Source organism: Pleurodeles waltl, chromosome 8 (assembly GCF_031143425.1).
Source record: "Pleurodeles waltl isolate 20211129_DDA chromosome 8, aPleWal1.hap1.20221129, whole genome shotgun sequence".
NCBI lineage: Eukaryota > Metazoa > Chordata > Amphibia > Caudata > Salamandridae > Pleurodeles > Pleurodeles waltl.
Genome location: NC_090447.1, coordinates 771,924,275 through 771,940,190, shown reverse-complemented (window position 1 = coordinate 771,940,190; position 15,916 = coordinate 771,924,275). Strand labels below are relative to the sequence as shown.

General features: G+C 44.9%; 1 protein-coding gene across 1 annotated transcript; it reads right to left on the bottom strand.

Moving 5' to 3' along the window:
• Positions 1 to 227: 227 nt before the first annotated feature.
• Positions 228 to 4,162, bottom strand: LOC138249160 (late histone H2A.L3-like). Its single transcript, XM_069203168.1, has 2 exons — positions 4,081 to 4,162; positions 228 to 737 (listed from the first exon to the last, which is right to left on the bottom strand). Exon 2 carries the CDS (start codon positions 726 to 728, stop codon positions 315 to 317), a length of 414 nt encoding a protein of 137 aa, XP_069059269.1. The 5' UTR covers positions 729 to 737; positions 4,081 to 4,162; the 3' UTR covers positions 228 to 314.
• Positions 4,163 to 15,916: the final 11,754 nt, after the last annotated feature.

Here is a 15,916-nt window from a genome sequence, read left to right as displayed (position 1 = left end):
GACACCAGCTACGAAGCTGACCAAACAGCAGGCATGTGTTCTTTGTTGAACGTAAAGGCATTAGGGAAGCTTCATGCATGTTTTTGTGTGTGGGGGGGGGGGAAGGGGGGGGTGGCACAGGTGAACTAGCAACCAACACTGAAACTGCAAATTGAACTGCTCATCCAATATGTAGAGGTCAATTAAGACAGACATTAAGGACTACTCTTAGGACAACACCAGAAAGTTAAAATATTTTAATTGAAAACGTAAAAAAAAAAAAATTCATACTGTACTAAAAAGTGCATTATGCAAGTGGTCAACAAAAAAAGGCACTAAAACTCCTGAGACTGGACATCTTTTGGTTCTGCTGAAGATCCCTTCACAGTTTTCTTAGGTAGAAGCTGGGCCTGAATGTTCGGCAGCACACCGCCTTCAGCAATGGTCACACCAGAAAACAGTTTGTTCAATTCCTCGTCATTCCTGACTGCCAGCTGCAGATGTCGTGGCACAATTCGGGACTTCTTGTTGTCCCGGGCAGCATTTCCTGCCAGCTCCAGCACTTCTGCTGTGAGGTACTCCAGAACAGCAGCCAGGTAAACAGGAGCACCAGAGCCAACCCGCTCTGCATAGTTACCTTTCTTCAGAAACCTGTGGATGCGGCCAACTGGAAATTGCAGACCAGCCCTGGAGGATCTAGTCTTGTGGCCAGCCTTCTGCTTCACAACTTTCTTGCCACGTCCAGACATATTCCTGACCTTTAAAGATATCAGATTAATTGCAATTAGAGATCAAGTTAATAAACATTGCAAAAACTAGAAGCTTGCTTAACAAAGCCTCAATTGCAGCAGAAGCAATAAAACTAAAGTTAAAGACTTGATGCAACACAATAAGAAGCTTAAATGCAATAAGGAGAAGACTACATAAAGGTGCACACATTCTGCTAGTCAAAGCTTACTAGAGGAATAGTACAAGCCACAACCAATGAGCAACAAACCTGACCATCAATTTAATCCTTTGAAATTTGATAACTAAAGCCTACTAGGTGGTAGTAATCTAAAATGGGATAAAGAGAACCGCTGTGATTCTTCAATTAGCCGGAACTTGGAACAGCTGGCAACATCTCCAACATAATGAAGGGCATATTATTGATCTCATTTTTAGGATAAGATAAGGCTTTGATAGCAAGGACACAAATCAAAATAATGTCTGATCACATGGCATCCACTTACCATCTCAGTCAGGAAATCTCATGGTCCAAAATTACTAGATAGGTGTCAAAGTCAAGCCCTCAGGAGTACCCCTCAACTACACAAAACATCCTGATAGGGACATTTCTCAGCAAGCTACTGAATTCAGTCTCTGGGTCAAAGCATTGTATGCTAGAGCCGTGCACTAGCACAGAAAATCAGGATAAACTCCCTCAGCACACTGGTACTTGAAAGACTTGGCCAGAACAAAGAAAGAGTAAGATTTGAAAAGGCTTGTATAGCATCAGGTAGAGAAGTGGGCAGGCTAGCTCATACAAGTCAAATACAAGAAACTATTCAAATTAACAAGACAGACTGTGCATATTAAAATGCAAGAGCGGTTTTCCTCATTAATAAGAAGGACAGTCTGTACCAGACTCAATATTTTGCATCACTTCTCAAAATAATGTTATTTTGAAGAAATTGAAGCAGAGGATCGTTCTGAAATCTATGACTTTAATCACAGTAATAATGGACTTTGGCTCATTCACATTGTCCTGTATCAGTCCCTCAATGCTGAGAATTAAAATCATGCTGTCCCTGGATCCATGTCCAGCCACCTGCTTCCGTTCTGGAACGGAACGATTGCAACTATAACCGATTTATACAACAAATCGGTTGCCTCTTCCATACGTCCTGAACTATGGAAGGAGGCTCAAATAAAAAAAAAGACAAATGCAGACCCTGAACGGCTCCGAGTATGCGACCATCTCAGCTTTTCCTGGTACAGCTGTGATGACAACAGCTAGTTTTGTCAAACGGAGATTGGTTTTAGAATCCTGCATTGTATACAGACAACTGCACTAAATGATGTAATTCTTCTAGATGAGAGTCAAAGAGCAGCACTGATTAGATCGCCATGGCACATTTGACATGGTTTCCCATCGGACGAATTCATGGTTTGGAAACCTGGATAGTGCATTGAAATGGGTACCTCTTCCTACACATTGTTACTCGATCAGTTTTATCTGACCACTCATCGACTCTGAAGGTTTTGAGTTCTGAGGTTCCCCAGGGCTCTGGTAACCTGCCCATTTTTAATGATTACCTCCCCCAATGAGTCTTTCCAGTATTAAGCTTTTAGGCTCGCAGAAATGTCTTGACAACGACATCCAGATCGTCGTAAGTGGGCTGAGGTAATACAGTTGGCTGGGACCATCCACAACATGACAGGTTAAGTGGATGTGCAATAATGCACTTAGACTAAAGTGAGAAACCAAAGTAATCTGCTTTGGTCCTTTATCCAAGCACCTAATTGGAAGCAAAAGGTAATACAATTTTCAAATACTGCAAAAAAAATAATTATATATATTTATCTATCTCCTGGGAAGTAGAAGGGACCAAGGGGCGAGAGAAAGATAGAAAGAAGCCCGAGCTTCTGTCAACATTTGACAGTGTGTAAACCAGCATTTCAGAGAGGCCTGTAGCAAGCATCTGAGACACTTTAATTCGAGTGCCACCAGTTACGAGTAACAAGCTGGTAACGTGTGGGGGGGGGGGGGGGAGGTGGGGGGTAGTGAAAACATGCAAAGTACTGTTCTAGAGACCTTTTTTAGTGGGGGATTGGAGGAATGGGGGTCAATGATAAACAGGAAACCGAACTGAAAGGAGAAAAAGCAAGAAAGTAATTACTGTAGGGTAGATGAATAACTAAGGAGAATGTATGTGGGAAGGGGTATAAGAGCAACATTTACCCAACAAAGAGCAGGACCTAGACATTTACACTGCTGAGCAGAACGCAGTTTAGCCTTCTGTCATTTCTACCTGGTAAAGAGTGTGACAAAATTACCACATCCATTCAGGAGATGCGGCAGCACCAATCATTACCACCCATTGACTAAAAATCCTCATTTAACATTGCAAAAGCTTTGTCTAGTTAACTCCCGTGCTGAACCAAAGAAAACACAAGCACTTCAGGGGGGGTCAATTGAGACCAACTTTGATAAAACTTTACCAGGAAGTCTTCAGTTAACCTCCATTTTGCTAAATAACAGACAGGTAGGCCTATACCAATTATACACTCAATAGCTCATTGAAAGAAGAAAGAAAACCGGGAAGGAGGAAAAGAAAGAAGAAAAGAAGAAAAGAAAGAAAGAAACCACCCCCCACACACATACCACATCCCACACACAGTAAATGTTTAAGTTAAAATATTCAGAAGACCAGAATTAACTTTTCTAAATACATAAAGTTGGGAGGTAATAAAGAAACGGCATCAACATTAAGAAGTATATATCATCAGTATCAAAGCAAGGTGATCCATTTGACTTGACGCTGCATCATGCACCTTACCCTTTGAGGAATTAAGGAAAGCTCTTCGCAGATCTTTCTACTATCAGGCAAGTACGAAAAGCACTCTAATTTGGTTTATAATTACAAGACTCAATATTTTCTTCTTAGAATTAAGAACTACAATCACCAAAATGCAGAGAAAGTTTAGCGTTTAACAGAATTCAAATGCAGATAAGCAACAGCTTAAAATTGTTTTATAGCAAAACAATTCACTAACTGGACATTCCCTAATTAATCCCCAAAATGCGCTGTAGAGTCACGTCAACAAGCAAGGTATTGCAGATTTAGTTTTAGATTCATTTTATAGAAAACACAGAGCATACATCTCGACACGCTGTTAAAAGATGAGTCGATAAGTGGGTAGAAGCAACCCCCCCCCCCAACACCTTATAGGTACACTCTTCACTCACATAAACTACTAATAAAGTGATTGACGCAGTTTAACTCACAATCCCATCTTAAACTACATTATTAGTTAATAATTAAAAAACACTCAAGTAGCCCAAGATAAGAAAAGAGACCAAAATCATAAATGCATGACGCGGAAAAGAAACCATACCTGTTACTTGCAATTGCACCACCAAATCGTAACTTCAAAAGCCTACTAACTGCTTACACCAACGACGCTCCTTTTAAACCCCACCAGGACCGGCTTCCACCAGCTCAGGGACTCCTTAATTAATACTAAATGTTATCACCTGTGTTTTCATCGCGCTCCCTCGCGCCTGAGCGCGCCTTTTCCTTTTCGCGAGAGTTACAGAGTTCATTTCCTATTTGAAATTTGTATTTAAAATCTCAGAATGCATATCACTCAAAATCTTAGTAAATATGGCTTAATGGAATTTGGTGAAACACCAAGTCACTGAAAAGTATTTCTGTTTCCTTATGTTCCACTTTACAACACTATGCATTCTGGGACTTACAGTACTCATTTTAATACTCTCGTTGAAGGAGAAGCTCGCACTATACGACCCAGTAGGCGTCTGTTAACGTGCCACCAACACCCAAGGTGACACCTGTTTGAAATTACCTTATTAGAGGTGTGAAAAATGTGGTTATTGGTTGAGGGGGTATGAGATCTTCTCAAGCAACAGTGACAATCTCGTTCAATGTGAAATAAAGTCACTAAATTAACCTGCGCTTAACCGTCTGATTGCTTGGCACAAAGCAGTCAGGCTTAATTTAGAGGCAATGTGTAAATTATGTATGCAGTAGCTGAACAGTAATAAAGTGAGAACACAACACACAAGATCTCACAACGATTGAAAAAAACATAGTAATATTTAATAAAGTATTTGACTCCAAAACAACAAAAATCCAGACAGTAAAACTGGAGTGATGCAGTTTTGAGGAGCTATGTAAAAAGGAGAGCCTAGAGGCACAAACTGCCAACTGTGGGTATCTGGTCATGCCGGACCAGGGCAAAAATCACGTATTTCAAGCTGACTGAGATGGCGGGAGCATGTTACGGTCACTGTGATTTGTACATTATGTCCTGGATGTGGGGTGTTGAGCCATACAGCGTCGATTCCAAGGAGTGATGCAAGGTCCACATTGAGTTGCATCACGCTGCATAAGTTTCAATGGGGAGCTGCCAGGGCTGTGATGCAAGACTCTGTGACAAGTTGCATTGCGCTGCATTTGTTGCAACAAGGATCTGCAAGGACTTGTTGGGTTGCGTCGCGCTGTGTCTGTTCTGATGGGAACCACAGCTGAACTGGCAGAGCACCTTTAACCCCACTACAAAGGGTCCAGGACTGGGGAGGGGCAACTTGGGGTGTTAGGTCTCACAGTAGGCATACTCCAGGTGCATGGTTCAAGGGTGTTGGAGCCCTTGGAGTCACTCTGGTGCTCCTGGGATCAAGCTGCAGGTCCAGTCCTTTCTCAGACAGAGGGCAGCAAAGCAGTCCTTCCTGCAGGCAGAGCAGCAAGGCAGCAGGGCAGCAAAGCAGCGGAGCAGCTGGGCAGTCCTTCTTGCAGCAGAGCACAAGGGCAGCAGGGCAGCTGGGCAGTCCTTCTTGCAGCAGAGCACAAGGGCAGCAGGGCAGCTGTGCAGTCCTTCTTGCAGCAGAGCACAAGGGCAGCAGGTCAGCTGGGCAGTCCTTCCTGCAGCAGAGCACAAGGGCAGCAGGGCAGCAGGGCAGCAGGGCAGCTGGGCAGTTCTTCTTGCAGCAGAGCACAAGGGCAGCAGGGCAGCTGTGCAGTCCTTCTTGCAGCAGAGCACAAGGGCAGCAGAGCAGTCTTCTTCTGATTTTTCCACAGGTTCGGAAATGATCTTAAGAACTGGGTCTGAGGGACCAATATTTATATATGGTGCCCACTTGGAAGTATACTTCTGCAGTTCCCCCTTAGAGAGGCGTCTGGAATTTCCTGTTTCCCTGCCATGGTCCTTGTCTGCCTGTGGGCACAATAGGCTAGTAAGAACTCCTTTGTGAATGTGATTTACCAGTGCCTTTGAAATGCAAGTGTGGTAGGTGAAAACGCCACCCCCTTATTAACCCATTTCATGGGAAGGAAGGAACGGTTCTGTGCTCAGCCACGGTGGGGAGTGTGCTGAGGACCGAACCGTTCCATCCTCTGCACATTCCAAAGGAGTCCATCTGCTATTAACATCAGAGGGATTTCCTTTTGCTAAAAACAACCTCAGGAACTGGGGAAGAGCATGCCCAGCTCCTGAGGATGTTTTTGTTTTTTAGTGAAAGGACGATCAGTTCTCATGGCGTGCTGATGTAATTTCACTGAAAATGCAAGTGAAATGAGCCAATTGGCTCATTTCACATTCACTGCCTTGGTGCTCGCGGGGCTATCACAGTCCCCCCCCAAGCACCAAGGCAGATGGGAGAGCTATCATTGGAAATTGTGTGGGTTAGGGCTCCATCAAGCCAATTATTATGTTCTTGATAAGATAATGGTATTTCTAAATATGCGTATGCTCTGTATTAGCAAGGTGCATTTGCAAGTGTATAATGATGAAATGTATTTGTGTTCCCATCAACTGCTGGAAATGTGACCCAAGAATAGAAGAGTTCTGTTCTATAAGCTGCATAGGGCATCCATCATGAATGTGACTGGACCCTCCTGGGGCATTAGGCCATTTGCTAATAAATGTGCAGTCAGAGGTTGTCTCATATTAACTGCTATTTGTATCTGCTGTGGATTCGCCATCATAGACAGACTATATGTTCAGAGCAGGCACACCAAATGGGGTTTTTCCTTTGAAAGTTCAAGCTTGAACAACCTCCAGCCCCAGATAGCATAGCCTATGTAGCTAGGGTGGAAATCCTCAGTACCACGGACGTCTCCGTATACGGTATTGAGGCGTCATTGTATCTAATGAGACAGAGATACTCCGGAGGACCCAAAAATTAGAGCTTGACCAAACATTGGCGGCGCCATGTTGCGTAGGCTCTCATTATTCTAATGAGACTACTGGATTTTGAGCGGCAGAATCGCGCGCGGTGTGGAAGACTAAGTCTAACCCACTGCGGGTGACACCTGTCGCTCCAATCCGGGTTTTGCTCCGGCTAATTAGCAGTGCCTCATCTTCACCCAAGGATAGGGATGACTGGGCAGCCGAGCGCATGACATAATTGGCTTCTCAGGGAAGTCGTGGTAACTCATGTCTCATCCGTTTCTCTCATTCACAATTCAGTCTCATATATAAATGACAAACAGAGGCAGTATATGTTTCAATAATGAGTTTAATAAAATGACTGCATCTTAGTTACCAAAGCATGAGCTGCATTAACCAGGACGACACAACATGACAATATTAAAATTGTTACGAGAAGAGTGAAGCATTAAAACATTGCTATCATATTGTCACTATAATCAATGGACTAGTTCCGACCTAGGCTATGATAGAGCACAGCATGTTAAGCTCTAAATCTGTCCTTCAGGTTCCCCTGGGAAGACATCAACCCCCATACCTGAGCAAAGACCTGTGGTCTGCGTTAGCATCTGTAGCAAAGCATTCAGCAATCAGCATACAGTCCTGGTTCCCTGGCTGGAATCTCCCTTTAACATGTAAGGGACAAGGAAGTGTTTTTATAATAACACAGCTGATGATCTGAGAAAATGTCCCTACAAAAGGATGTGTGTTTTCTACGAATGTTGGAGACTAAACTTCTACCACGTTCACCGGCAATGTACCCTGCTGTAGCCTTGGAAGAAGCACAGAGTGATCAAGAATATCTTGTTTGAGAATTGAGTACTGGCCTAGGCAAAAACAGTTAGATAAACTGAAAATAAAACAAGACCGTAAAAATGGTTATTGTAACAATAATAAGACAAAGCTGGATAAAATATATCTAGGTTAAAGTGCACAGAGGCCTAGTGTGTTAAAATAACGTGCATGGAGCCATAACTAAAATAGCTACACAACACTACAACCGTTCTTGAAGTCAATCTCAATAAAAATAAAGATTTGGTAGCGCGGTCGAGATGAAATAATTTGAGAATCCTATGTGTCCTGGAGTCGACGGCTATGGATTGTATGGAGGACTTTATAGAATACATGCTACTCTATTCGGAGATACCCTCTCCCCTAATGCTGATCGCGGAGCAGGCACAGATGGCTGAGTCAGCATCCGCCACCTGGGGGCACCTGCTCAAATAACAATAGCTCTTAACAAGGTACACCAAGTTTTTGTCTGGCTAGGTAGCACTGCACCTGCAATTTCAGGGCAGTCAGGTCTCATTTTTCCTGGATTTCACACTAGCACTCCTAGCCGTTGGGCGAGATTTTATCCCTGTAAAGTGCACATGCCGGAAGACAGCAGCCAAATACTCCCTAATCTATCTGGTCAAATTCCATGCACATCATTAGGGGAAACCCACTTTTCACGGACCAGATGACAGCTGTCAAATTTTCTAGAGGACTACCTGTTGCAGAGCCTGCTCCACTGCCGTCGCCTGTGGGTTCAGACCGAGGTCATCTCATCGAAAATGATTGAAGGCCCTGGGCCTGCATGTTGTTGAGGTGGAGAAGCCTGGACTCTAAACCTGGGCCTTAGTCACAGCCGTCATGCTCAGTGTCTGAACTGTGGGACTCTGGCCCCAGGCACATTGGCATGGGGTTTACAACCAGAAGTAGCAGTAGAGTTTTGTTTGTACTGGCCCACCCCCCTTTCCAGCCACCCTGTGAATGCCGGGCTAAGAGAGTACTGAGCAGCCACCTCACCCCCTTGGGATGAGTCCTCCCCAATTTGTGTCTCTGGATTTTCTTGTGGGAGTTGGTGGGGGGTAGTCTTATTTGGTGCATTTGGAAGTGGTCCAAGTGGGTGGTGGGGTATGGGTCTTTGCAATGTTTTGTTGAGTGCCGTTGCTTACTTTTTATCTTGTTCTGCCACTCATTCCAGCTGTTCCGCCTCTCTACACTGCATACACTCAACCAACTAAGGACGCCCCTTGTGTCATCCAAGTCCTCCAAAGCTGACAGTTAAATGCTTAACTTGGAATATTAGGGGCACGAACGACAGATAGAAGGTGAGACAAAATTGACACCTACCTATTACAAGAATTACACTTAACGCGTGCCAGACTGATGCTCCTGGGGACGAACTGGATAGGCGAGAGGCATGTTGTTGACTGATTTAGGACCAGATCAGTGACTGGGGGTTAAATGTTTGACATTGGTCAGCACTCTGTCCATCATCTGTTCTATTTGCATTTGTCGCCCTAAGAAGGAAGGTTATGCCCAGATGTGGGTCCCCTGCTGGCTATGCCTCTGGATTCAAGCTATTTTGGCTGATGAGGGGTGATAACCTGAAACTGGTCCCAGGTTGCTTGTTTCCGATCCAGGGAGGATCTGGCCTGGCAGTTTGGGCTGGACTATTCCCATGGGGAGCAGGGTCAAGACTGATTTGCCTATGGGTCAAGTCAAACTGGAATGGCATAGCGAGCAAAATAAATGGTGGATTTAGGCACAGAACTAAAGGTGAATGTTTGACATTGTTCAGCATTCCGCCCATCATCTTTTCTTTTTGCATATGTCACCTGTTACTGAAATAAAGCATGGGGTGGCTGTGGTGCTCCGCAGGGGGTTGCACTGGTGGGGATTCTGCAAGGGTGCCCATTGATGTTGGTATCCGTGTATGGGCCCAGTATGGATGGTCCCTCTTTTTTGTGAAGGTCTGACTCTTGGTGGGGATGATGGGCTTGGTAGCAGTACTTTGGAGACGGGATGTGGTGATGGACAACAGTGCAGATAGATCTAGCGATATTCACTGTAGAACCCACATGCCACTGTGCAACTACAAACTATTATTGATGCCAACAGCCCCACAGACATCTGGCACACCCACCACCCATACAGTTTTGAGGGTACTTGCATAACATCCATAACATTCACTCAATACTTGGTCCAGAACTGCATTCTGGCTGGCCACCAGAGATGTTGTCTCCTGGACCACTGATGTTCAACATCTCCCACGTCCATTGTCTGACCTCTTGAAGCTGCACCCGTCTGACAATGCCTCATGTGTGTTCATTTAGGACTCCTCCCTGGGGTGCTGTGTGACCAGGTGTTCTGGAATGAGGTCCGGGAAGCCATTGTAGAACATTTTGAACATCATTCGCAATCAGTGGACTCTCTGTTCACCCTGTGGGAAGCCTACAAAGTGGTTATCTGTGGAGTATGCATTGCCAAACCAGCCGGGGTATTTAAAACAATTTGGGCAGGCTGGAGGTGGAAATCTGAGCTTGGATGGCTCACTGCTTCCTTCTACAAGGAATTTGCACCTCTGCGGTCCCTGCACCGTATTGATATGTATGAAAGTCAGAGCAGTGCGCTGCCTTCTTCACTGCAAGAGGCCCTCATCCTAACAAGGACTCTAGGCAATGTGATTCCTATAGGCCCCTCTCCATGATTAACACTAATAAGAAAATTCTGGTGAAACCGATAGCTTTGCTGCTCCACCTCCTCTTACCCCTTGTAGTCTGACCAGACCAGTCTGGTTTTATGCCAGGCAGGTTGATGGCGCATAACCTGCACATGTTTTTCACTCATTCACATGTTAGATCCAAACTTACAGGCTGCTGCAGTGTTTCTGGATGCCTTTGACTCGCTCGAATGGCCCTATCTTGTCAGCCTTCTCGAATGCCTTGTGTAAGCTGTAAATTCATACATCTGGTCTACCTGCTTTACATCCAGCCGGACTGCAGATTAATCAATAAGTTTAGGCTCCTTTTGCAATAGTTTGTGGCACGCATCAAGGGTGCCTGTTGTCACCCTTTTTATTTGCCATCGAAATGGATCCTCTCGAGGTCAGATTGCAACAATCTTGCATTCTGACCCAGGCAGAGACTTGTTTCTATGTATGTTGGTGATGTCACCCTATATGTTAAAAACTTGATGGGAAAATCTTGACCCTCTTCTCCGGGAATTCATCCACTTAGGCGGCATGGAGAGCATCACGATCAACTGCTCAAAGTCCATCTTATTTCTGCTTACCGCAGCCACACAGACCTTCACCCTGGATTTTCCACTGACATGGGCCCAGTACCCCGAATGATATATGGGCATTTGGCCGAGCCAGTACACAGAGGACTGTGGTTGGAAAACTATGGTAGACTGAAGACATGTCTCGAAGACCAGGTGGCAGTTTGGTCGAAATTACCACTGTTCCTCACTGGGAGACTGACCATTGCGACAACGGTAATGCTCCCCAAATTCTTATACTTGTTTATCAATCTGCCTCTCCCTCATCTGGTCTGCTTTCGAAGTAAACTCTGATCACACCTAGAGTTGCTAGCACAGGCCTGCAAACATCCATACATGGTGTGAGCGAGCCCCACGCTCTCCTTTGAGCTGGGTAGACTGGGGGTGTCTGACATGGACCTGTATACCTAGGTGCACTTTGCGCATTTCTGATGACACCCGATACAGTTCCAGGGGCACACTTCATTGAGGCTGATCATGCAGCCCTTGTCTACTCCAGATTTTCCTATATTGACCTGCCCAACGCGTGAGTCACTGGGTGGATACCGTGGCATGCATGTGGCATAAGCTGTAGAAAAGGTGCATCTTGCTATATTTGGCTCACCTTTTCCTATTTCAGGGCACCCACTACTCCCAACAGCTGCTGGTGTGGGAACGCAAGCGCACCTCCGTCAGCTACAACTGACCTCCTTTGGGACAGCATATCCTGGGGGTAGCTTTGTTGCCCACCATCAGGTGATTTGGGACTCCATGACTTCCTTCCTGGATGTATTGACTTATCAGCTCCGTGTGCCACTGTGAGGAAATCATGACATGTTGTCGGCTGAGCACCCTACATTCACAGTGCTAGAGGAGATGCTTACCATCCCTTCACCCTGTAAGCCAATTATGCCGGCATGCTGAAGGCCACACCAATGAAAGTGACCTCTGCTCGACAGACTTGTTCAGGTGACCTTGATGTGGCAATTAGTGAGGAACAATAGACTTATTGCTACTCCCAGTTCATGGGCTTCTCCCCAAACTATAGGCTGCGTTTGAGTCTCTAAATTCTTACACTGAATCTACCACACACCTACGTGTCTGCTGAGAATGGGGTTTGTGGAAGGATATGAAGCTGATTTTTTCCACCTGGTGTGGGAGTGTCCTGAGATACTGGGCTTCTGGTAGGTGGTCTTTAGGGACATGACAAGCATTATGGGCCATTCTCCTGAACGCAGCCCTATAGCGACGCTGTTCGGTTACGTTAAGGAAGTTCTACCAGAAGTCCGTCAACTGATGGCTCTGCTGTTACTGGCAAAGCAAAGGGTGGTAATGCATTGGGGCAGGTGAGAAGTGCCCAGCAGGAGCAAGTGGCTCCATAATGCAGCTGTCCGCCAGGAGATGCTGGATTATTACTATGAACTGATGACCATCTGTTCTTGCCCCCTTATCAAGTTACCTCTGACATCATGGAGAGAACAGAGTGATGAAGCTCCCAACAGTGGCCTGTCAACTGTGGAGATTCCTGACTGACCCCCCCGTGAAGCTTTTTTTTAAATAAAAAAAAAACGCAAGTTACACCAACCCAAAATAAGCATACAACCTAAAAAAGGGGAAAAAACATGTTAGTTCAGAATCCCTGTCCGTGTGTAAGCAGCACCTCCCTTTACACATTTTATACAGACAAGAAAAACAATATATCTTGAGATCTTACATTTCAACAAATTTGATAACCAAGCCAACCAATAAAACCAAAAGAACATCAAATGCGTACACAAGCATGAATAATACAAAACAATAGTGATCAGTCCAGCAACTGAACTCAGCATCAAATCTCCAAAACACTAAAAATGCATTACTGAAACACATTCTCCAACATACATCACAAATACATGCACCATACATAAATCAGTTCACCCCATTCATAGTTACACTCCAGATGATTCAGAAATGCACTCGCTGCACTGCTCAGGAGTCTCCTGCATGGGCAGAGTTTAAAAACTGAAGGCATTAACCCCTTCGCTGCCAGGCCTGTTCCACTCAGGCACTGAGCCTTTGTTTTGGCTATTTGGGGTTGTTTGCGCTTAGGCCCTCATAACTTTTTGTCCACATAAGCTACCCACACCAAATTTACATCCTTTTTTCCAACATCCTAGGGATTTTAAAGGTACCCAAAGTTTGTGGGTTCCTTTGGAGGAGACCGAGAAATTAGCCAAAATACAGCTAAAATGTTTGTTTTTTTAGGAAAATGCGGAAAAAAGTGCTTCAGAAGAAAACATGTGTTTTTTCCCCCTGAAAATAGCATCAACAAAGGGTTTGTGGTGGCAAAAATTACCATCTTCCCAGCTTTCAGGAACAGGCAGACTTGAATCAGAAAAGCACATTTTTCAACACAATTTTGGCATTTTACTGGGACGTACCCCATTTCTACTATTTTTTCTGCTTTCAGCCTCCTTCCAGTTAGTGACAGAAATAGGTGTGAAACCAATGGTAGAGCCTGGACAGCTAAACATTTCTGAAAAGTAGACAAAATTCTGAATTCAGCAAGGGGTTATTTCCGTAGATCCTTCAAGGTTTTACTACAGAAAGTAACAGCTAAACTACAAAAATATTGAAATTGAGGTGGAAAAAAGGTAATTTCTGTCAATGTTTTCTTCTATAACCTTTCCCAGCTATGACAGATTTTTAAAAGCAATATACCGTTACATCTGCAGGACTATTCTGGTTTTGGGGATATATAAGGCTTGTCATTTCATCAAGAACCCAAGGTACCCAGAGCCAATAAATGAGCTGCACCTTGCAATGGGTTTTCATTGTATACCGGGTATAGAGCAATTCATTTGGTGAAATATAAAGAGTAAAAAATAGGTATCAAGGAAACCTTTGTATTTCCAAAATGGGCACAAGATATGGTGTTGAGAAGCAGTAATTATTTGAACATCTCTGAATTCTGTGGTCCCCATACTAGCATGTGAATTACAGGGCACTTCTCAAATAGACTACTTTTTTTTTACAAACTGTCTTACATTTGGAAGGAAAAAATGAGGAGAAGGACAAGGGGCAATAACACTGTTAGAAATGGGGTCGTTGGTTGGCAGTCAGGTAACCCCCTGTCCAAGCAAGGACCCTCACTCTAGCCAGGGTAAGTCACACACAATCCTGTGCCCACCCTCTGGTAGCTTGGCACTGAGCAGTCAGGCGTAACTTATTTGTGCAGTAAATCATGCAATAACACAGTAGAGCACCACAAAATACACCACACAGTGTTTAGAAACATTTATTATATTTATCTGATTAAATGCAGGTTAAAACAACCAAGATTTGATAAGTACACTTTGAATTATCATTGTAGAAAATGATAAAAGGAGTTTTTAGTTCTTAAAAAGCAACAAGTGTCTCTTGCAAGCACGAAGCACCTGGTTTGCATTCAAATTCTCCATAAGAGACCACAGAGTAGGAGATGCATTGATTTTTCCAGCACACACAGATGATGCATCAATACGTTTTCACGCATGGCCGGCTTTGCGTCGATTTCCGGCACGAAGACTGGGCTCCTCTTCGGGTTGCAGGGTTTTTGGATGCCCCGGGGATGATGCAGAGAAATCCTGGGCGTGCAGGAAGAAATCACAGGGGCTGCGTTGATCCGGTGGGCATGCGTGGAAATTTCTGTTGCACGGCAGGTGCTGCGTCGATTATTCTCACAGGAAGTTGGGCTGCGTCTTTCTGGCTCGGCTTTGCATCAATCCAGTGGGCCGTGCGTGGAAGTTCTGGTAGCAACGCTGGCGCTGCGTCGATCTCCTCTCGGTAAGCCAGGCTGCATTGTTCCAGTGTGCAGTGATTTCCTCACCGCGATGCAGGCTGTACGTTTTTTCTGACAGGCTGTGCATCTAATTTTCGCCGCACAAGGCGGTCTTTGCAGGATGAAGTCTTTTTGGTCCTGAGACTTCGAGGAACAGGAGGCAAGCTCTATCCAAGCCCTGGCAGAGCACTTCTCTGCAGAACCAGAGGGCAGCAGGGCAGCAGTCCTTTGCAGAAAAGCAGTCAGGTGAGTCCTTTGGGAAGCCGGGCAGTTCCTCTTGGCAGGTTATGGGCTCTGGTTCAGGGTTTCTTCTCCAGTGGTATCTTGTCCAGAAGTGTCTGAGTTGGCAGGGTCAGGGACACTGCTTAAATACCTAAATGTGCCTTTAAAGTGGTGGAGACTTTAAAGAGTGGCTTAGAAGTGCACCAGAACCCCTTTCAGTTTCATCCTGTCTGCCAGGGTCCCAGTAGGGGGTGTGGCAGTCCATTGTATGAGGGCAGGCTACTGTCCTCTGACATGTAAGTTTCAGGCCCTCCACCCTCCTAGCCCAGGAAGACCCATTCAGTATGCAGATGTGTGAAGGTGTGACTGAGTATCCTGTGTTCGAGGTTGTCTCAGAGAGATGCACAAGGGAGCTGTCAACTAACCTAGCCAGACGTGGGTTGGAAGGCACAGAAGGATTTAAGTGTAGAGAAATGCTCACTTTCTAAAATTGGCATTTCTAGAATAGCAATATTAAATCCAACTTCACCAATAAGCAGCAATTTCTATTACCACTCCTGCCATACTAAATATGACCTGGCTACTCCTTTCAGATCAGAATCTACCACTCAAACCATGTATGAGGATAGCTCTAATGCTAGCCTATGAAAGGAGCAGGCCTCACAGCAGTGTAAAACACATTTAGGGGTTATACACTACCAGGACATATAGAACACACATGTTCATGTCCTGCCTTTTACCTACATAGCACCCTGCCCTCTGGGCTACCTAGGGCCTACCTTAGGGGTGACTTATATGTAGAAAAGGGTGAATTTAATGCTTGGCAATTATCTTTAAATGCCAAGTCGAAGTGGCAGTGAATCTCCACACACAGGCCCTGCCTTGGCAGGCCTGAGACATGGTTAGGGGGATACTTATGTGGGTGGCACAACAAGTGCTACAGCCCACTAGTAG

What these genes read in the sequence shown, in the direction of transcription:
- LOC138249160 (XM_069203168.1), bottom strand. Translation starts at nt 728, where the DNA reads ATGTCTGGACGTGGCAAGAAAGTTGTGAAGCAGAAGGCTGGCCACAAG.